At 40.2% G+C, this 19,761-nt stretch overlaps 1 protein-coding gene across 1 annotated transcript in view; it reads left to right on the forward strand.

Annotated features, from left to right (window-relative positions):
- CNTN1 (contactin 1) overlaps positions 1-19,761 on the forward strand; it is an 88,096-nt gene that overhangs the window by 38,248 nt on the left and 30,087 nt on the right. The window contains exons 13-17 of the mRNA XM_054178136.1: positions 4,391-4,511; positions 5,205-5,363; positions 8,682-8,831; positions 13,510-13,580; positions 17,028-17,262. Coding sequence (XP_054034111.1) covers positions 4,391-4,511; positions 5,205-5,363; positions 8,682-8,831; positions 13,510-13,580; positions 17,028-17,262 — 736 coding nt within the window. The remainder of the gene's footprint in view (positions 1-4,390; positions 4,512-5,204; positions 5,364-8,681; positions 8,832-13,509; positions 13,581-17,027; positions 17,263-19,761) is intronic.

Below are 19,761 nucleotides of genomic sequence, written 5' to 3' on the forward strand. Positions count from 1 at the left end.
TAAATAAAAACAAATACTGTCCCTGCATGCCAGGTTTTTCTGTTTCTACCAAGTTAGTTTTATTATTGCAAAGGACTTGTTAGCTTCATAGTATCATAAGTTCCTTTATTGCCTCGGAGGTCCCAACAGCAGCAGCAGCAGATGCTGCTTTCAGTCAAAAGCCTAGATACCTGCAAATTATTTTAGATCACAAAAGGGCATGTGCTGATGGCTTTAAATAATTTAGTGCACTATCAAGAGAACAGTGAATCTCACTATGAAATAGGACATACAATGCTCTTAAAGCATAAATATAGGCCTCATATGATGAAGGCCTTTGCTTGAAACTTGGTAAATAACTGGGTGGTGAGCCACTCTTGGAACATCCCTGAGTATTGCCAGCACTGTTTCCAGTTTGTGATTCAGTATTCTCTGAGTTAAGGAAGGCATTCTTAAACTCATCCAAGTTGAGGTTTTCGAATGAAAGCACACAGTGCATTCATATCTAATTTGTGGACAGAATTTGCTGATGCCCATGCTCTTTATTTGCTTTGTAAGCTCTTCTTTTACCACCAAGAACTTGGGCTGCTTCTGAAGTATGGAAGGCTTCATCATCAACTGCATAAAACCCTGCTCCAGGAGAGCTTCTAAACCAGCAAGATACAGCATATGTCTGTTGGTTGTCTTCTAAATTACGTTATATTTTCCCATCTGTTTTTCATCATTTAGATTTTAAGACCAAGTTTCCATGTGGGAAATTAACGTTAGGGCAAGTAATGTTAGAGCACATCATTAATAAATATAATAAAGGGTTTTAATTAAACTGCTAACATAGGAATTGATGTGTGCTAAGACTGCTAGTTAGCTAGCAATTATTAATGTCTGTTATGAATTTATAATAGTTTGTTATTGAATTAATAATATGATTATGGTAATTCTGAGTTTATGCAATTTTGCTAAACCTCATTGCTTTGCTCAATTTTTGCTTATGTTTCTTTGCAGATTAGAGTGCAAGCAGTGATCAGAGATTCACAGTGTTGTTCTTTCTAGGATGACATTTAGTGCTAATATACCAAAGGTTTATACAGAGCACTCAAAGAATAAGAAAAAACAAACAAACCCCACCCCACACAAAAACCCACACACCCCCACAAAACACAAAAGCAAACCCTGGAACTGAAAACTGAAGAAGTTTTAACTTCTTTGTTATAATATTTTGAAGGGCAGAGAAGCAGGTAGCTGCCCTTCCTGCTCCCACAGAAATACTGACACCCAGTGATTTTTCTTTCTGAAAGCCATTGGCAGTGTTGCTTAGCCCACTGGAGATAAAACAGACTTGCATATGGTTATTCAGGAAGACAGACACTGTTTGCTTGTGGAGTAATCCCCACAGATTTTCAGAGGGGGCTACCTGCACAGATTCACCTCATCTCTCTACCCTGCATGCACTTTGGCAGATAAAATTAAAAGCCCTGTATTATTAGTCTTGAGTGAAAAGTATGGGGGAAATACATCTACATGCACATATTTAATAGCAACTACAAGAGAAATGGTCAATAATAAATAATAATAAAAATTAAGAAGATAAAGAGTGTTGAGAATACTGTATGGTTCACTGACCCAACATCTGTTTGATCATTGCTAACAACACTTGTGGCACTCAAAAACTGAAAAGATATGGTGTAACCTGCATTTCTTTCCTAACCCTCTGAGTCAATCAGCTGAAGTATTGCTAGCCAGACTTAAGCAGTTTGTTTCATGTGTGCATGCTTTCTCCTTTTGTCCAATCATCAGGTTACTTCAGTAATTTCTGAGAGGTGAATTCTTGCACTGGAACGAAAACATTAAAATGCTGTTAACAGATGTCGCCTTGTGCTGAAGTTTTTGTCACCAGAATTTTGCCAGCTGGCATCCAAAATCCTCACTTGGGTTTGGAAAGGACAGGGATCGTTTTATCTGGCTGTTTTAATCTCCCCCAAATATAGACTTTAAACTGGCTTACTAGTTTAAGAGCATTTGGAAAAGATTTAACCTATTTCCTCCCCCTTCTTTTCAGTTGGGAAACAAAACTGTATGACATGGCTTTATCTTATTTCTTCAGAATGTCTAGATGCAGAGACACTAATCACAGCCCATAATATTTGAGATTGGGTTGAAGGTCTTTGTTTTTCCCTGGAATCTTCCATGATAGCACTGGATCTTACAGCTAAATATTTTTCTTTTTTATGTACCATTGAGGTGTTCAAGAGGGGATTTGGTGTGGCACTTGGTGCCATGGTTTAGTCACGAGCTCTGCGGTGACAGGTTTGGACTTGATGGTCTTTGAAGTCTCTTCCAACCTTGGTGATTCTGTGATTCTGTGACTGTTCGTCTTAGTTCCTTTTGCTTCTGCACGTGAAGGTTTCAGGATTGCAGTGAGCCATCTCAGTGTTAGGAAATTGTATTTCTGAACAATCTGCAGTAAATTAAAAAGTCTGAATGTTGCCCCTTTCCATATAGTGTTGTATAAATCCATCTGTTTGTTTGGGTTTTTAACATGTTGATTTTCATGAATGCAACCACACAGATTTTAAAGAGTGTTTGGATTTTTTTCTGAAATACCTGTAAGAGTATCACATGTATAACCCCTTGATTTAACACAGTAATCTTTTTCTGGGATAAACTGCAGGATAGATAGGCAAAATATTTCAAGTGTGTTGTTTTTAAACATTTGTACAGATACCTTCCTTGACATGAAATGTGTTTTTCATTAAGAATACCTGTGGTGTATATAGTCTTCTCTTCTACTTGTTTTACAAGGGCACATCTAGTTACTCAGTGGGTTCACAGAGGTGTCATATGGTAAAAATATTTCACTGTTTGCCTGTAGTAACCCCCAATTCAGGAAGGCCCTTAGGAGACAAATGAAGCATGAGCCCCGTTATTGCTCCATAATGGAATTCCAGGAATGCAGAGAGTAGAGAATCTCAGAAGTCCTTTTTTACAGCATTGCAGAATCCCCAGCATTATTAAGAGTGTCCTTAACAGAAGAAGTCTACAGCATCCCTACCCCCCACCCAGTTGCTTTGTTGCCCAAAGTAGCTGCTTAAATACTCCTTTCTTTCATTTAACTGGTAGAATCTAGCCCCATAACCAAGCTAGAAATATTCTCCTATAAAAGGTAGCAGGATGTCTGAATGGTCTGCCTCGTGCAGGATGTTGTTCTTGGCACACATGGAATGTTGTTTTCTTCTTTGCAGCGTGTCATTCATCAGCTAGGGAATCATGTGCTCTGCACACATCCCAGAAGCTCTTGTGTGAAGGACAGTAGCTGCCACATTTGCTTATCTGTACCACAACAGGAAGCAGCGGATAGTGGATCTTCTAACAATCTGAAAACACAGCTATATATTTTCCCAATAGTCTAATATTGGTGATAAGGAAATATTGGGGTGTGTAATAATGAGGATGAGGGTATGAGACTCATTGAACAGGGAGTAAATTGCTTCTTTGGGGGTCCTACTTCCATTCACCAGGGATCAGGGAGGACTGAGCTGGTGAGATAGCGTGGCTGGCAAGACAGGAGCCTCATCACTACAAACTAAGGCCTCACTGGCCCATCTGTGTGTACCCTGGGACTTCATCCCATCCTAGATTGCTAAAAGAAGGGGGCACCCTGGACCATCCTAGTTTAGAGCCGGCCTAGAGTCTGAACAGCCCAGCCTCCTACCGTGGGGATTACAGTTACTGCCATCATCCTATCCATCACCCAACATCACTGCAGAGAACAGGGGTGGCCCTTCCTCTGAGGACCTGTGACACATGTTGGACATTACTGTTTCTTTGCAGCTGCTGCAGTTTAGTAACTCTTTGGTGCATCTGTATTTGGGCTTTGATTGTAGCCACTCGACAATAAAAGAAGTTCGTACTGCTTTAGCTTTTAAAGGAAGAGCCAAACAGTATCCTGCTGTTAATAGGACTCCAGGACGTGTTACAAACATGCATTAAAAACAGAGGAAGGAAAGGTGCAGAAAAATCATCTAACTGCTCTTTATGAAAACATTACATGACTAAATTTAATATTCAGATAGGGGGGCTCAAAAAATGAAAGGGAGATGTTGACTTGTAAAGCAAACAAAACAAAAAAATCAAAAGTAAGCAGACAAACAAAAAACCGCAAAATATTGGCTAAGATGTCTATTTTTTTTCGTGTCCAGTAAAGAGCAGCAGAGCCTCAGGCAAAAGGGCAATTTCAGCAGCTGTCATATAAATCAGACATAGCTTTGTGAGTGATCTGTTCTTGAAGTAAGTACTTGCTGTTTGGAAACAGCAAGCACTGTGTATCTAGTTAGGTGGGATGTATAGTGATGTATCACACTGCTGTACAGGGGTGTTTACCAGCTTCATTCACTGAGTGCTGTCTTTGTGACAGATTAAGTCCAATGGCGAGCTGCTCATTAAAAACGTTCAGCTGCGGCACGCAGGGAGGTACACGTGCACTGCTCAGACAATTGTGGACAACTCCTCAGCTTCAGCTGACCTTGTGGTAAGAGGTAAGCTTCTCCAGGTAAGACAGAAATGTGGCTGGTTTTCATCTAGATAAGCAGAGTGTTTCTGATAGTTTAGAATGTTTCTTCTCAAGAAATTACAGAAATTAAAATGAGGAGTGCATGAACAAGCTAAGTCTTTAGAGTCTACTCAGGATGTTGATTCTATTCCAGGTATTTCAAGGTCTAAGTGAGTGTGTATTCTCCCTAGCATTTCCTGACACAAGGCTTTTTCAGAAGAGGTCTATACAAATATCTTTCAGGGTATGATTTTTCTCACATGTAAGTTACAAGGTTTTTACATATAAATTGCAGTCAAGTCCAGCATGGCACAAGCAGAAGTGTAGATTAACGGTGGAGTGCCAATAAGGTCATCATAAGGTGGAATTTAGGAAGGAAGAAAGATAGTGTGTATTTTTTCTGACTCAGCCCACTGTTTGAAAATGATTAGCAGCAGTTTCAAAGTGTTTTTTCACTTCAGAAAATCTCAATATTACTATGTACAGAAAATAGCAAAGTGTCAGTTGGTATTTGTTAGACCCAAGCACATTTAGAGTATGAAAATATATATATGCATTTTCAGTCTGTTCTAAAGTAGAAAGTGAGGCTCAAAAGCCTTGTGTCTGTTAAACACCAATAGGAAAGAATTTTTAGAATATTTCATCTGTGAATTGAACTGTAATTTTTTTTCTTTCTCAGGTCCTCCAGGCCCTCCTGGAGGTATTAGAGTAGAAGAAATTAGAGACACTGCTGTAGCACTTACCTGGAGTCGTGGAACAGACAATCATAGTCCTATTTCTAAATACACAATCCAGTCAAAAACCTTTCTCTCTGAAGAGTGGAAAGATGCCAAAACAGGTAAGAATAATTCCTGAAGTAATGAAATACAATGGTTTTTAAAGTATTCAATTGTTAGCAAGCTTGGCTAATCAGAAAACAGCCACAAGAAAAGGAAACCTGGGATCCTGCTGTTGTCTCCTATAGGGTTTGAGTTCTGTCAGGTTTGTTCTCATCATTTGGAGAGTCTGGACTGAGTGTCAAGAAATATGTCAAAGAACCAGCCAGTGTTTTCACCTGGGTTTTGTCTCTTGTTGCTTGAAACTTCTAGAATCATTTAAAAAATTATTTACAGGTTAATTTGGACAACAAACAAGTGTCTGTAATTGTTATGCAATAAGATGGTTAAAATTGTAGTTGTGTTAAAACTGGCACCCCTAGAGAAAACGTAGCCAAGATTATCCTTCTAACCACTGGATGTCATCATTGTGCCACATTAGTGCAATTGAGGAGGCACCTACCTGAACACAGGGCATATGAATGTGTATTTCTTTGCAAGATTTAATGTAAGCACATTATGAAAATAAGTGCAATTATGAAAATATTTGTTAACATATCTTTGAATGCTTTGTGAAGGAAAGCATTGCCACAAGCTATGCAGAACTGCCCTATCAGTTGAATTCATTGTGCTACTATAATAAATTGTAAATTAAGTGCTTTTCTGTGGGATTAGGGCATCACATACTCAGCATTTCTAAATACTAAGATAATAGTTTCAGCTATTGCCTTTCATTGAAGTTGTTCTTTTAAACTACAGAGATAAATGACTAAGAAATAGGCTTTGACATATTGATGTGAATATCTGTTACATTTTTAGAGGAAAAGTTAAAAATACTAGTCCTACTACCTTAGAACATATTTTTATTCAAGAATATATGTAGCTCTATGGTATATAATTACCTCCAACAGCCAGCACTAGTATATGACTTAAGTTGAAGTAGTTTGCTGCATCTTACATCTTGTTTAATTGTTTCTGTGGAATAGATATCTTTGAACTTTAAAAAATGATTAATGTAGGAACATAAGCCCTACGAGGAGAGGCTGAGGGAGCTGGGGTTGCTTAGCCTGGAGAAGAGGAGACTCAGGGGTGACCTTATTACTCTCTACAACTACCTGAAGGGAGGTTGTAGACAGACGGATGTTGGTCTCTTCTCCCAGGCAAGCAGTACCAGAACAAGAGGACACAGTCTCAGGCTGCGCCAAGGTCTCTTCCAACCTGGTTTATTCTATGTATTCTATCCCAGAAATTAGAGCTGTTCAAGTAACTGACAGTATACACAGGAGGAAGGATCCTTCTAAACAGCCTCCATGTTTTTGTCAGGATAGGAGATACAAGTGTTGGATTCAGATCTTTGCTTTGCCTGGTTCAGAGCAGACACTTGAACCCATCTCTCTCACTTTTCAGGAAGACTCCCTGTTTGCAGTGTTACAGGCATGATGAGATGCACATCTGCATCTCTGAAGTGATGCCTCACAGAATTAGTGAGATAGTCATTGAGACATGCAGTCAGACTTTCAGTCTTGTCCTGTAGCATGTTGAGTCAGTTTCACCCCTTGAGTGGAACAGAGGAATCTAGATTTTTTTTTAATTCTTCTATTAAGAGGCTAGCAGGAAAGATACAAATTACTCATTTTTGAAAAGCTGAAATGAACTCTTCCAGCATTTTCAAAACCATTGCTTTTTCATTTGAAACACACTAAATAATTTTGATTAATAGATGATTCCTTAAAAAAAAACCAACCAAACACCATACTAACCATCACTGGCACCACTGCAAGCTTTTACTTGATTTCTGGACTCCTCCCAGTTTGGCTCCGTGTTCACTTTCATATGAAAGAATGATGAATGGTCCAGCCTGATCTCTTGTCAGTGTTAAGGCTGTCATTAAATGGTGCTAATTTTCAAAGTGTGAAAAAATAATTTACTTTGGCATTGCACTTTGGAAATACTGTTGTTGTTGTTATTGCTATTACTGTCATTCCAAAACCAAATCATTCATCTCAGGTTGCATAATGTCAAGTGTATTTTGTGAAAGAAGTGTATTCACCTCCACAGTATGGAAACATGTATGAATGGGTTAGGTAATTTGTTGTTTACACTTACATTGCTCTTTCCAGTTAAGGGGATCACATTCTCACTGTGGGTATTCAAAATTATGCTGGGAATTTGTGGCACAATAGCATTTAAATGAAGAGACTGAAACTAGCCCAGGTTTCAATGCCATAGGAGGTTTACAATGGTTCTGTTTGAGTGGACAGAAGAGTAATTTAGAATAGAATGGAATTAGAATAATATAGAATTAACCAGGTTAGAAAAGACCTTTGAGATCATCGTCTCCAACCTATCATCCAACACTATCTAATCAACTAAACCATGGCACCAAGGACACCATTCAGTCTCTTCCTAAACACCTCCAGGGATGGTGACTCCACCACCTCCCTGGGCAGCCCATTCCAATGGGCAGTCACTCTTTCTGTGAAGATCTTCCTAACATCTAGCCTAAACCTCCCCTGGCACAGCTTGAGACTGTGTCCTCTTCTTCTGGTGCTGGTTCCCTTGGAGAAGAGACCAGCCCCCACCTGCCTACAACCTCCCTTCAGGTAGTTGTAGACAGCAAGAAGGTCTCCCCTGAGCCTCCCCTTCTCCAGGCTAAGCAACCCCAGCTTCCTCAGCCTCTCCTCACAGGGCTTGTGCTCCAAACCCCTCCCCAGCTTTGTAGCCCTTCTCTGGACTCGTTCCAGCAAGTCAACCTCCTTCCTAAACTGAGGGGCCCAGAACTGGACACAGTCCTCAAGGTGTGGCCTAACCAGTGCTGAGTACAGGGCAGAATGACTTCCCTGCTCCTGCTGGCCACACTGTTCCTGATACAGGCCAGGATGCCATTGGCCTTCTTGGCCACCTAGGCACACTGCTTGGCTCATGTTCAGCCTACTTTTAACCAGTACCCCTAGGTACTGGATTTGACTAAGGATGAGGGGGAGTGGTGACCAGGAGCACATGTGAACTACAGCACAGTAAGTTCCAATTCAACATGAGGAAGAAATTCTTTACTGTAAGGGTCCCAGAGCACTGGAACAGGCTGTCCAGAGAGGTTGTGGAGTCTCCTTCTCTGGAGACTTTCCTGAACTGTGCTAGATTAAATGGTCCTGCTGTGGCAGGGGGATTGGACTTGAACATCTCCAGAGGTCCTTTTCAACCCCTAGCATCCTGTGATCCTGTGAACATGGTTTCCTCCAGTTGGATGTGTATTGTTGCCGAAGAGTGGTAGCTTTGCTAGACTTGCTAACCTTATTGTAAAAACTCTGGGGTTTAAAGCAATTTCTTACCCTGTTTTTCAGATCCAGCAGATATTGAAGGAAATATGGAATCTGCTACCGTGATAGATTTAATTCCGTGGATGGAATATGAGTTCCGAATAATAGCCACAAACACTCTGGGGACCGGAGAACCCAGCATGCCGTCACAGAGAATCAGGACTGAAGGCGCTCGTACGTAAACAGAAAGTGTCAACTGTTTTAATGTACTTCTTAATTGTCACATTTGTAATGAATCTGTTTTGTAATTTGGTGGGGTAAGGGGGAAGTGGTATTTGGGGAAAGAAATAAGGTCAAGCAATTTATAATATGTATATTTTTATCAACACACTACTACAAATTTTAGTAAGCAAATGCCAAACCGTCCATGTGTAGTATCATCAAAGCAAGACAGGAAAGGAGCCTTGTGATGCAAATTGCCAGTCTGCCTCCATTGCTGAAACAGTGTCTCACTGTAACTTTCAGAGATTCCCCACTGTATGTTGTGTGTAAATGTATGCCCATTCTTGGGCCTTTGCTTCGGGAAGACCACATGTGTTTAACAAGGAAAACATTTGCCTTGTATTCTAGCTTAAGAATCCATGATAGGGTGTGTGTTATGCTGGATAATGGCTTTTTTCTGATTGAAGGTTTGTTCTTGTGTCCTTATTCCATGTCAAAGATGTGACATTATCCAACAGAACATATGCCCTTATCAGTCTAATTGCCAAATGTTTGAATCTCAGAGCATATTTAAGGATATCCTTTAGGCTCAGACATACCCTTTTTAAAATTCATTCCTCATTCAAATGAGGAATTAGATCTTATTGTTCCAGATAATGCATTCTGGTTTGACTGTATAAAGGAGATAACAGTAGTGTGCTTGGAGTTAATGTATCCCAGCAAGAAGACTATTTCAAACAAAGCCTGTATACCACTATATCCTGCTTCACACATATTAGAACCCAGGAGCAACCTAGTTATATTTACAATTGTTTTCCTATAGCTTGAGCTTTGAAACGAGAAATGCAAAACCAAAGTGTAAAGTGTGCCTGCTAGGGCATTGCTTGATTAGTTAGTATTTTGAAATTAATGTATTTGAATTGCAAATTTGAAAATCTTGATACAAAAAGACCCACATGTGGGCCAGTGAAAATTTTGTTAATTGGGGAGAAAGGAGAAACTGATTGGTAAAACTAATCTGGACACGTAGGGGGCAAAACCACAGAACTTTAATACTAAAGTAAAAGGAAATTGCTCCCTATGAAATTGACTATTAGGATCATCTGTTTTAGGGGTCAGCAGCTGTATTTGAAGGCCCAGGAATGTAAATCTAATTCCAGGATGTTCCTGTACCAAATGGTAGAGGAACCAGCAAGAAAAGGTGCTATGCTGGACATTGTTCTCACCGATAGGGAAGGGCTGGTGACCAGTGTGAGGCTCAGGGATAACCTTGGCTGCAGTGACCATGAAGCAATAGAATTTAAGATCTTCAGGGCAACTGGGAGGACGTATCCCAGGCTTACAAGCCTGGATTTTAGGCATGCAGACTTTGATCACTTCAGGCATCTGCTGGCCAAAGTATCATGGGACAAAGTCCTAGAGGGAAGAGGGGCCCAGGACAGCTGGTCAGTGTTCAAAGATCACCTTCTTCATGCCCAGGAGCAAAGTATACCTACAAAGAGGAAAGCAGGAAAGAATGCTAGACCTGCCTGGATGAGCAAGGAGCTCCTGGACACACTGTCACACAAAAAAAACCTGTACAAGGAGTGGAAGAAAGGACAGCATGTAAAAAAGCTGCCCGAGCAGCAGCAGACCTGGTTAGAAAAGCTCAGTTAGAATTAAATCTAGCCAGGGAGACCAAGGGGAACAGTAAAAATGTCTATAGGTATATTAATGGTAAAAAGAAGACTAGGGATGGTGTGGGCCCCCTTAGAAAGGAAACAGGTGAGCTAGTGACAAGCGACAAGTTCTGGAGCCCCTATTACAAGAGGATCTGGAGGTGCTGGAACGTGGCCATGAGGATGAGTAGAGGGCTGGAGCACTTCTCTATGAGGGCAGACTGAGGGAGTTGGGACTATTCTGTCTGGAGTAGAGAAAGCTCTGAGGAGACCTTATTGTGGCCTTTCAGTATCTTAAGGGGGCTTACAAGAAATCTGGTGAGGGACATTTTAGGATGCCAGGTAGTGATAGGACTAGGGGGAATGGAAAAACAATAGAAATGGGTAGATTCAGACTGGATGTTAGGAAGAAGTTCTTGCCCATGAGAGTGGGCAGACACTGGAGCAGGTTGCCCAGGGCGGTGTTAGAAGCCCCATCTCTGGAGGTTTTTAAGGCCAGGCTGGATGTGGCTCTGAGTAACCTGATCTAGTGTGAGGTGTCCCTGCCCATGGCAGAGGGGTTGGAACCAGATGATCCTTGAGGTCTCTTCCAACCCTTACAATTCTGATTCTGTGATTCTAAACTAGAAATCTACAAATGCTTCTTGGCATGTCTTGTGCATAATAGACATTCTTGAAATGTCAGAAAAGACACAGAAAGGAAGAAGAAATAATGTTCACAGGTGGGATATTGGTAGTTCACACAGTTTACAGGTATTTGTTGTTTGCCTCCAAAAAGATGGCATAGCTTCCAGTTTCGTAGCAGAAGGTGCTTTTGCAAGACTGCCATCTGTTTAGTCTGTTGTCTGATTCCCCACGCACAGCACCATTGTCATCTCTGGCAGATTGTGAGACATTCTAGGTGAAACAAAGCAAAATGTTATTGTAGACTTCCTTGGCATCAGTCAATGCTTCTTGCCATTCCAAAATAGGATGTAAATCAGTAACAGCTTGCAGATGGAGTTCTGCCTCCAAATGCATTTTCTGCCAGGGATTGGAATTCATTATGAGCACCAACAATAGCATTTGGGTTGCACCATAAACTTCCAGGGCACTACAGAATGAGTACTACTACATGTGCATTTTTCTGTGACTCTGAAAAAAGCAAATACTTGATCACACAAACTACAATCCATATCCACAAGTTGTGGTGATTTTTAACATTTGCTCTGTGTTAAACAGCAGCAAACACCCTTGGACTGTATAAATGACAAAGATTGTCAAAATCAAATGTTACCAGTGTCTTCAGTTCTGAAGTCTCTCTTCCCATAGGTAACTAATTTCAGACACTTTTATTAGCACGCTAAGAACGTGTGCTGTGATTTTTCTTGTTCATGAAACCTGCTTGCTTCATTGGTAACAGTTTTCACAATGATTTCTTGACATTCAGTGGATAAAAATCTGCTTTAATGCATTTTAGCTGCTAGATGCATTAAAATAATTGTCAAAGTATAGCTGAATTATATGCCCAAGTTAGTAACCTGGTCTTAATGGAGAGAGAAACTTGGGAATAATGGTTGAGAGAATGAAGGCAATTCTCTTGGAAAGGGTGATTTGTAAGACATTAGAGAGTCTTTTTCTCTTCTCTGGCAGGCTGTGTATCTTCTTTGACTACTTAAGCATTCTAGCAAACCTCTCCTTCTAACTTAGCACTGAAGTTATATGCTTATAATAGAGAATGTGAGTACTGTGTATTTCAGTAATAACAAGATCGAGTAGTCAGTTCAAGATTCCTCTTGAATTGTTACAGCATGTATGTTTACTCTTGTTCTCTACTGATTTGTTTTCTGGAAGGCCAGAAGCAAATAGTGCAAGCCATGCACTGAATGCTGATTCCAAGTTTGTTTTTTTTTCTCCTTTCTGAAAATATTACTTGGTCTCTGCTTTGTGTTTCTTTTCAGCTGACCCTCAGAGAATGCCTCAGGAAGCATCTTACTTAACTAGTGAGAGAGCACTTAGGAACCATACCCTTACAATCTTGTGACATTCAGCAGTTAGTGTAGAAAATGCCTGATCATAGAAGAATTTTTAAATTAAAGAACATGTTCATGTAGATAGGGCATGTAGCTAATTCATGGTCACCTGGGACATAGTGTATAGGTAGACCATCATTTCCTAAGTTTGTCAGGGTGCTTCCTGTGTCCTCAGTATTGAGTGACAGCAAATAGATACACCACAAGCATCAAAGATGACTACAGTAGAATCATCACACTTAGTGCAAAGAGTCTTACAAAAATGGGAATAGAGAAATTATTTGCAATGGGAGTCCTTGAAGGTATGCTGGTTTACCACTTGGCTCTGCAACAACAGGTTTTGTTTCATTACACTGAATCTCAGTGTAAAATGCAATTAGTAAAGTTCTGTATTCTATGCCACCATAGCTTCTGAACATCTACCTATTCTGAACATGCCAATAAAGAAGACATGTGCCACTCATCTGCAATAGGAATAGGATGCAAATGCTTCAGAGATGTATCCATGGGTTTAATGTTTAAAATTATATGTGTGTGTGTGTGTGTGTGTGTGTGTATATATATATATATATGTATGTATGTATGTATGTGTGTGTGTATATATATACTGCAATAGAACTAAGTGCATTCTGTCAAGGTTAAGAGATGTGCAGGTCCTGGATACTAAGAGCCCTTGGCATACCACTGTCTGAGGAAGCAAAATAACAATAGATGATGCTTCTCTTAAGAGCTATGAGGAGAGTTCCATTTCTGAATATTCAATTCAATATTTGTAGAGAATATGATTAAAATAAGAATGATTGCAAGCTATGGCTAGAACTGATCTATTTCCTGCAGCAGTAGCTATGCATTAGTCTTGGTAAGACCACAGAATCTCAGAGCTGTGACAGACTATCATTATTTTAATGATGCATGCTGCATGTGCTCATTTGCCCTCCTGGTAAAAAGAAAAGTAGTTAATGGTATTTTTACTGATTACATGCCTTGTAGTCATTTTTCTTGTCTCTTCTGTTTTACTAGCTCCTAATGTGGCTCCTTCTGATGTTGGAGGAGGAGGGGGAAGCAACCGAGAGCTGACAATAACATGGATGGTAGGTGTTGCACTGAGATGGTATGAAACCTGTACTTCCTTGTCTCTAATCTCCTCCTTCTGAAAAACCCATGGATAGTATGTCACTAGTTCCTGTGAGAGCAGAATTTGTATACAGTGTATTTTTTTTCCCCAGAATTCTCTCATAAAATACATAAAAAGGAATGAAGACAGTTGTTTAGATGTTTATGTATTGGGCATGTTTACGACATGATGTAAAACATTTACTGAATGTGTTTCAGAGAGGCTGAAACACACACTGACCACGAATGCAGTGTTATAACTGCATTTTAAATTCTACATATTTTGCCTTTGAGGCTTGTTTTAACTTGCAATCTGAATGGCATGCAGATTTGCTCCCCCCCAACATAAAATAAAATGTCTTAATTATTAATTTAATGTGCTCATTTCCCCCCCCCAAAAAAAAAAACTAACTGAAATACATTACTGTTCTATAAACTAGCTTGTCAAAATTATTAACTAGAGTTTTAAGGAAACTCTTGTGTATTGGCATTTTATGAGTTTTGTTTTACACTGATGTGACTACTAGCATAAACCAGCGTTGCCTCATACTACAGTTTAACCATTCATTGATGTCCACATACTGATGTTGTTCTGTCTTTCTCTGATGATTATGTATTAAACAAAATACAGAAATAGTGAAGGGACAGAGATCAGAATCACACAGAATCACCAAGGTTGGAAGAGACCTCAAAGATCAAGTCCAACCTGTCACCACAGACCTCATGACTAAACCATGGCACCAAGTGCAACATCCAATCCCCTCTTGAACACCTCCAGGGATGGTGACTCCACCACCTCCCTGGGCAGCCCATTCCAATGGCTGACAAAAATAATGGAATGACAAGTTAAAAAAATCAGTGTCCTCAAAAAAAAGCTTTTCAGTAAGCAAAGTCTTCTGAAAATTTCCTCTCTCTCATGTTCTATAGCTATGCAATCCGTGGTATTTTGTCATTTAAAAGTATTGTTTCTATAGCTATACATAAATGCTGTCTTCATTTTGATATTGAAGCAGTGGGGGTTTAAATGTACCTACATGATGAAGAAAAAACGCTTCTGTAAACAGGGAAGAAGGGAAAAGAGAAAGATAGGAAGAAGGAAAAAACCCAGAACCAGAGAGGATAAGAATTTTTAAGTAAAGGTGGTTGTGCAGGCAAAAGTTGCATGAGAGAGAGAGTTGAAGTCTTCTGAAGGGTGTTTGGGATAGCCTGGGAGGAGAAATAAAATGTTTAAAAGCCTATCTGCTTCGTGTCAGTCTCTCAGTATCCAGCAAAAACAGTTACAGCGACATTCTCTCGGGCAGAGAAAGACAATTAAAGGTTAACATGTGATAAAATTACCAAGTTTGTCTTGCTTGTGATCTCGCTGTTCGCCTTCATAAAGTTGTGAGGCCATTTGTGTCTTTGAGGAATAGGTTTTTTCAGATGTAGCAGCTTAGTGAACTCCAGGACTTGTTGGAAGTAATATAAAGATGACATAATTCCAGTAACATCTTTGTCGTTGTTGTGTAGGTTCCTCCTTATGGATGTACAAACGTTAATCCACATGCATATTTCTTATATTTGTATATTTTGTGTACCTGTTTGGAAAGGTTCTCAGGTCTACTACAGAAATACTCAGCCTTATGTTTGGGCTAACACATGTGGGCTCTCCTGGTCTGGTTTTCTGGATTTTTATTATATTCAGTTCAGCCTTCTGAAGTATTTTAGCAATGAATGTACCTAAACAAAAAGCTTCTCAGAACCTGGAAAGGGAAGAGCTACACTTCTGTTAAAATACATTGAACACGAACAATAGATTAAGAAGTAGATAGATCCTAATTGGTTTCATTCTCATCTTTCTTTTTGTTTATTATTTATTAAGAGAAAAGTCAAATACGAACACATGGAATGGACAATTGCACAAGACCTAGATAGTTTTATTTCTTCACAAGTGCTATCTTGTAAAAATTTTTATGAACTACAGAGCTACTTGGCTTGGAACACAAGCCCTATGAGGAGAGACTGAGGGAGCTGGAGAAGAGGAGACTCAGGGGTGACCTTATTGCTCTCTACAACTACCTTAAGGGGGGTTGTAGACAGGCAGAGGTTGGTCTCTTCTCCCAGGCAACCAGTACCAGAACAAGAGGACACAGTCTCAAGCTGCACCAGGGGAGGTTTAGGCTGGAGGTTAGGAGGAAGTTTTACACAGAGAGAGTGATTGCCCATTGGAATGGGCTGCCCGAGGAGGTGGTGGAGTCACCATCACTGGAGGTGTTCAGGAGGAGACTTGATAGGGTGCTTGGTTGCATGGTTTAGTTGATTAGGTGGTGTTGGATGATTGGTTGGACACGATCTTGAAGGTCTCTTCCAACCTGGTTTATTCTATTCTATTCTATTCTATTCTATTTGTTCATTGCATGCAAGGACTCAGACTCATGGCACTTTCAATAAGTTAAAACCTGCCTGTGACCAAATTAAACAAAGAAAATTATAACCAAGGGAATAGTGACTAATGCAAGACCTGAAGTACAAGATCAATTCAGTCTTTCCTGTACACCCAACAAGATTTATATTTCAATCACTTCTCTTACCTAACGTCATCTGTAATGTTCTGTAATGAGTAGCTTATTTAGTCAGACAAATTAAGCAGCTTTCAGATGCACTGATGAGTGACATGATTTTGGCCTGTTGGCTGCACTGTCTAATAGTTGTGGGAAAGGAGTGAGGATGGATCACTGAATGTCAAACTTTGGTAAATAAAGCAAAATTCATTACAGCAGTTTGTCTTCCATAATTTTATATTTTCCATTATTCCTAAGTATAGGAAATTGGCTACAATTTCACTTAAACTTTTACCAGCTAGAAGCTAAGTAGATAAAGGAAGTCAGCAACTGGATCTTTCCCATCATCAGTAAAACGTGGTAGGATGATTCACTCTTTGAGTGTGTCCATCTCTCGTCATCGGCTGTGTCAATTGCCTGGATGAGCAAATTTAGGTAAATTACTATAACTTGGGACAGCCACATAAATTCTCTCCTCTGTCTTGTTTTGCAAGAATATTTACCTCTACACATGCACCCAGGCCCATATGCTTACACAGTGTGTGTTACATATCCACTATCACACCCTAAGAAAGCCTTTTTTTGCCAGCTGCAGCTGACAGCAGCTTTAGTGTACAATCATTCTTGGTTTCTTTCTGTAGGAGAACATGATGTGTCTTGCACTGAGTTTGAACAAGGAGCAAGCTCTTAAAATATTTCACTAACCAATCAGCAGCTACTGCAGATCTACATAATGAAGATGGTATCATTTTAAAGGAAGATGGTGTATTTTTAAAGGGAGTGGGAGAAAACTAGAAGCAAACCAGGATAAAATGGAACCTTAGTTTAGTGTTTTTACAGTGTTTAGTTGGCTACAGAAATTAATGTCTTATCTTTTTACTTTAGCCTTTGTCAAGAGAATACCACTATGGCAATAACTTTGGCTACATAGTGGCTTTCAAGCCATTTGGAGAGAAAGAATGGAGAAGAGTTACAGTTACTAATCCTGAAATTGGCCGATATGTCCACAAGGATGAATCGATGCCACCATCAACCCAGTATCAAGTAAAAGTGAAAGCTTTTAACAACAAAGGGGATGGACCCTTCAGTCTCACTGCTGTCATCTATTCAGCACAAGATGGTGAGTAAAAGTTTTGCACTGAGGGTCCAAATTAGCACCATTCAACATCAGCAGAAAAAACCTTGACGCTGCTTTATGTATCATAGTATCAGTCAGGGTTGGAAGGGACCACAAGGTTCATCTAGTTCCAACCCCTCTCCCATGGGCAGGGATACCCCACACTAGATCATGCTGGCCTGGTCTTAAACACCTCCAGGGATGGTGCCCCAACCACCTCCCTGGACAACCCATTCCAGGGCTTCACCACTCTCATGGTGAAGAACTTCCTCCTCACATCCAGCCTGCATCTCCCCACCTCCAGCTTCATTCCATTCCCCCTAGTCCTATCACTACCTGACATCCTGAGAAGTCCCCCCCCGGCCTTCTTGTAGGCCCCCTTCAGATACTGGAAGGCCACAATTAGGTCACCTCGGAGCCTTCTCTTCTCCAGACTGAGCAGCCCCAACTCCTTCAGTCTGTCCTCACAGGAGAGGTGCTCCAGCCCTCTGATCATTGTAGCATCATACACCTCCAGCAAGGGGGATGTGTGTTCCTCACACAAAACACTTGCAGTTGTTATGAGTAAACAGTGTCAGATTCTGCTTTCAGTGGGATGCAGAACACTTCGTTGTACTTGCTGTCAAAAAAAAATAATAAATCTGATCTTTATATTGGTCTCCTAAACATATACACCATTAACCAGCAGTGTCTTTGTGATCTGAATGCTTGTATTTGACATAGGTGTAATATTTTTCTTCATAACAGACCACACTAAAGCCACACACACCAGGAGATCACTATCAGAATTTAGCTCAAAATTATGAAGGAATGGTGGTAGTTCAGTTGTGTCTAGTTATATTTCCAGCATGTCAAGTGCTGACGACGGAGAACGGAATCAGGATGGACGACCAATACGATCTAGTATTGTTTGTTTATTAAGGGAACCTCTACAGCTTATATAGACTGGCAGAGCATCGTTGGCAATAGCTTCACTGGCTCCCCACGAGTGACCCCACATCGTTCTATTATAGATTATTGGTTCAACTACTAATACCACGAGAGGTTGTTGATCGATGTATGCATCCTGTTACTCCAAGATAACTCTCTGTGTTTATAGCTACCAGTTCCTGGCTTTAGTTACAGTGCTGCAGGCACAGCACTGTTTTGACAAATTGCTAGCTACTTCTACACTTATGCTAAGCGTGGCCTACCACCATGTCAAGCTCTAAGCTTATACTGCTCACACTGCTTATTGCTACCATTGCCACAGTTAAGCTACCCCTACCACATTGTCTATTACAGTTTGGATGTTAGAGCTCTCCAGTGAATAATGTAATGAAAACCTCTTGACATTTCACTAATAGTTTTTTTCTTAATTCTTACTGGAATTATTTCACATGCTGTGATCTTTAGAATTGAAATGTAAATGATATTACCAGACGTAGCAGGAGGGAGAAAGTAGTAGAAGGAGGTTTATCTTAGATCAGAAGAAATGTATACAGTATCCTAATTGCAACGTAATCACTCAAGCCTGTTTTTAAAGAAATGAGGTTTATTAATTTCTGCCAGAAACCCAAAGAATTGCTCATATTTTTCTTCCCATGCAGCAGAGTCTCCTTCACAAAGTCAACAGACCCAAACCAAAGAGCCAAGAGAAGGCATATGATAACAAGGCCACATTCTCACACTTCTTACTCTGTTCTTTACTGTGTACTTTATGGGAGATTTATGTTCGTGATTCCCATTAGCACTAATGGGAACTTTGGACACAAATTGCCCACACACAGAGAAAAGATAAAATAGTCCTTTTGTTTCTTATGATAATTCAGGATTTAAGCTAGCAACACTTAGCTGTCTGAAGAGGTTAATGCCAATCCTTTTTCTCAGAAAAGTATACCTTAGGATATCCTCTTCAACAGGATGGTTGTTTTTGCAATTGTGTAAGTGATAGCTATGGTGTAATAAAAGCCACATCTGTCAAGTAACATTTCCAAATCCATCTTTGCTCAGAGATGTTATTGACAGCTGATTGATAAGCTCCCATGTGTTTGTTAGGATTACACTAACCACGTCAGGAATGGCAGTGTTCATGTAGCTCTCTTAAGTTCAGAGACATGGCAAATCCTATTAACTCTAGAAGGCAGAGGAAAACCAGATGGGCAGTAGTGTGTGGCAGATATGCCAGCTTCCAGATAAAGAAATCCCTTCATTGGCTTATAATGTTCTAAAATGGACTTTAGCAAAGTCCAGGCAATTGATAGAAACACTTGTGGTTCAGTGATGCCAGATGCAGGCAGCAAAAGCAATAGAAGCTCATTGAACCTACCTCTTTTCTTTGATTCCAAGCACAGGAGTCACCAAAACTCTCAGATTCACAGTGCTCCAAATCTTCCCAGTAGTACCTACAGCTGTTGTGCAGAGCTGTGACCTGACCAGTGACCATATCAAATCTAGGAGCTGTGGGGCGGGTTAGAAGGAGTTTTTCTGATAAGTCATACACAAAGTCACCTGTGTACCTTG

Source organism: Dryobates pubescens, chromosome Z (assembly GCF_014839835.1).
Source record: "Dryobates pubescens isolate bDryPub1 chromosome Z, bDryPub1.pri, whole genome shotgun sequence".
Taxonomy (NCBI): domain Eukaryota; kingdom Metazoa; phylum Chordata; class Aves; order Piciformes; family Picidae; genus Dryobates; species Dryobates pubescens.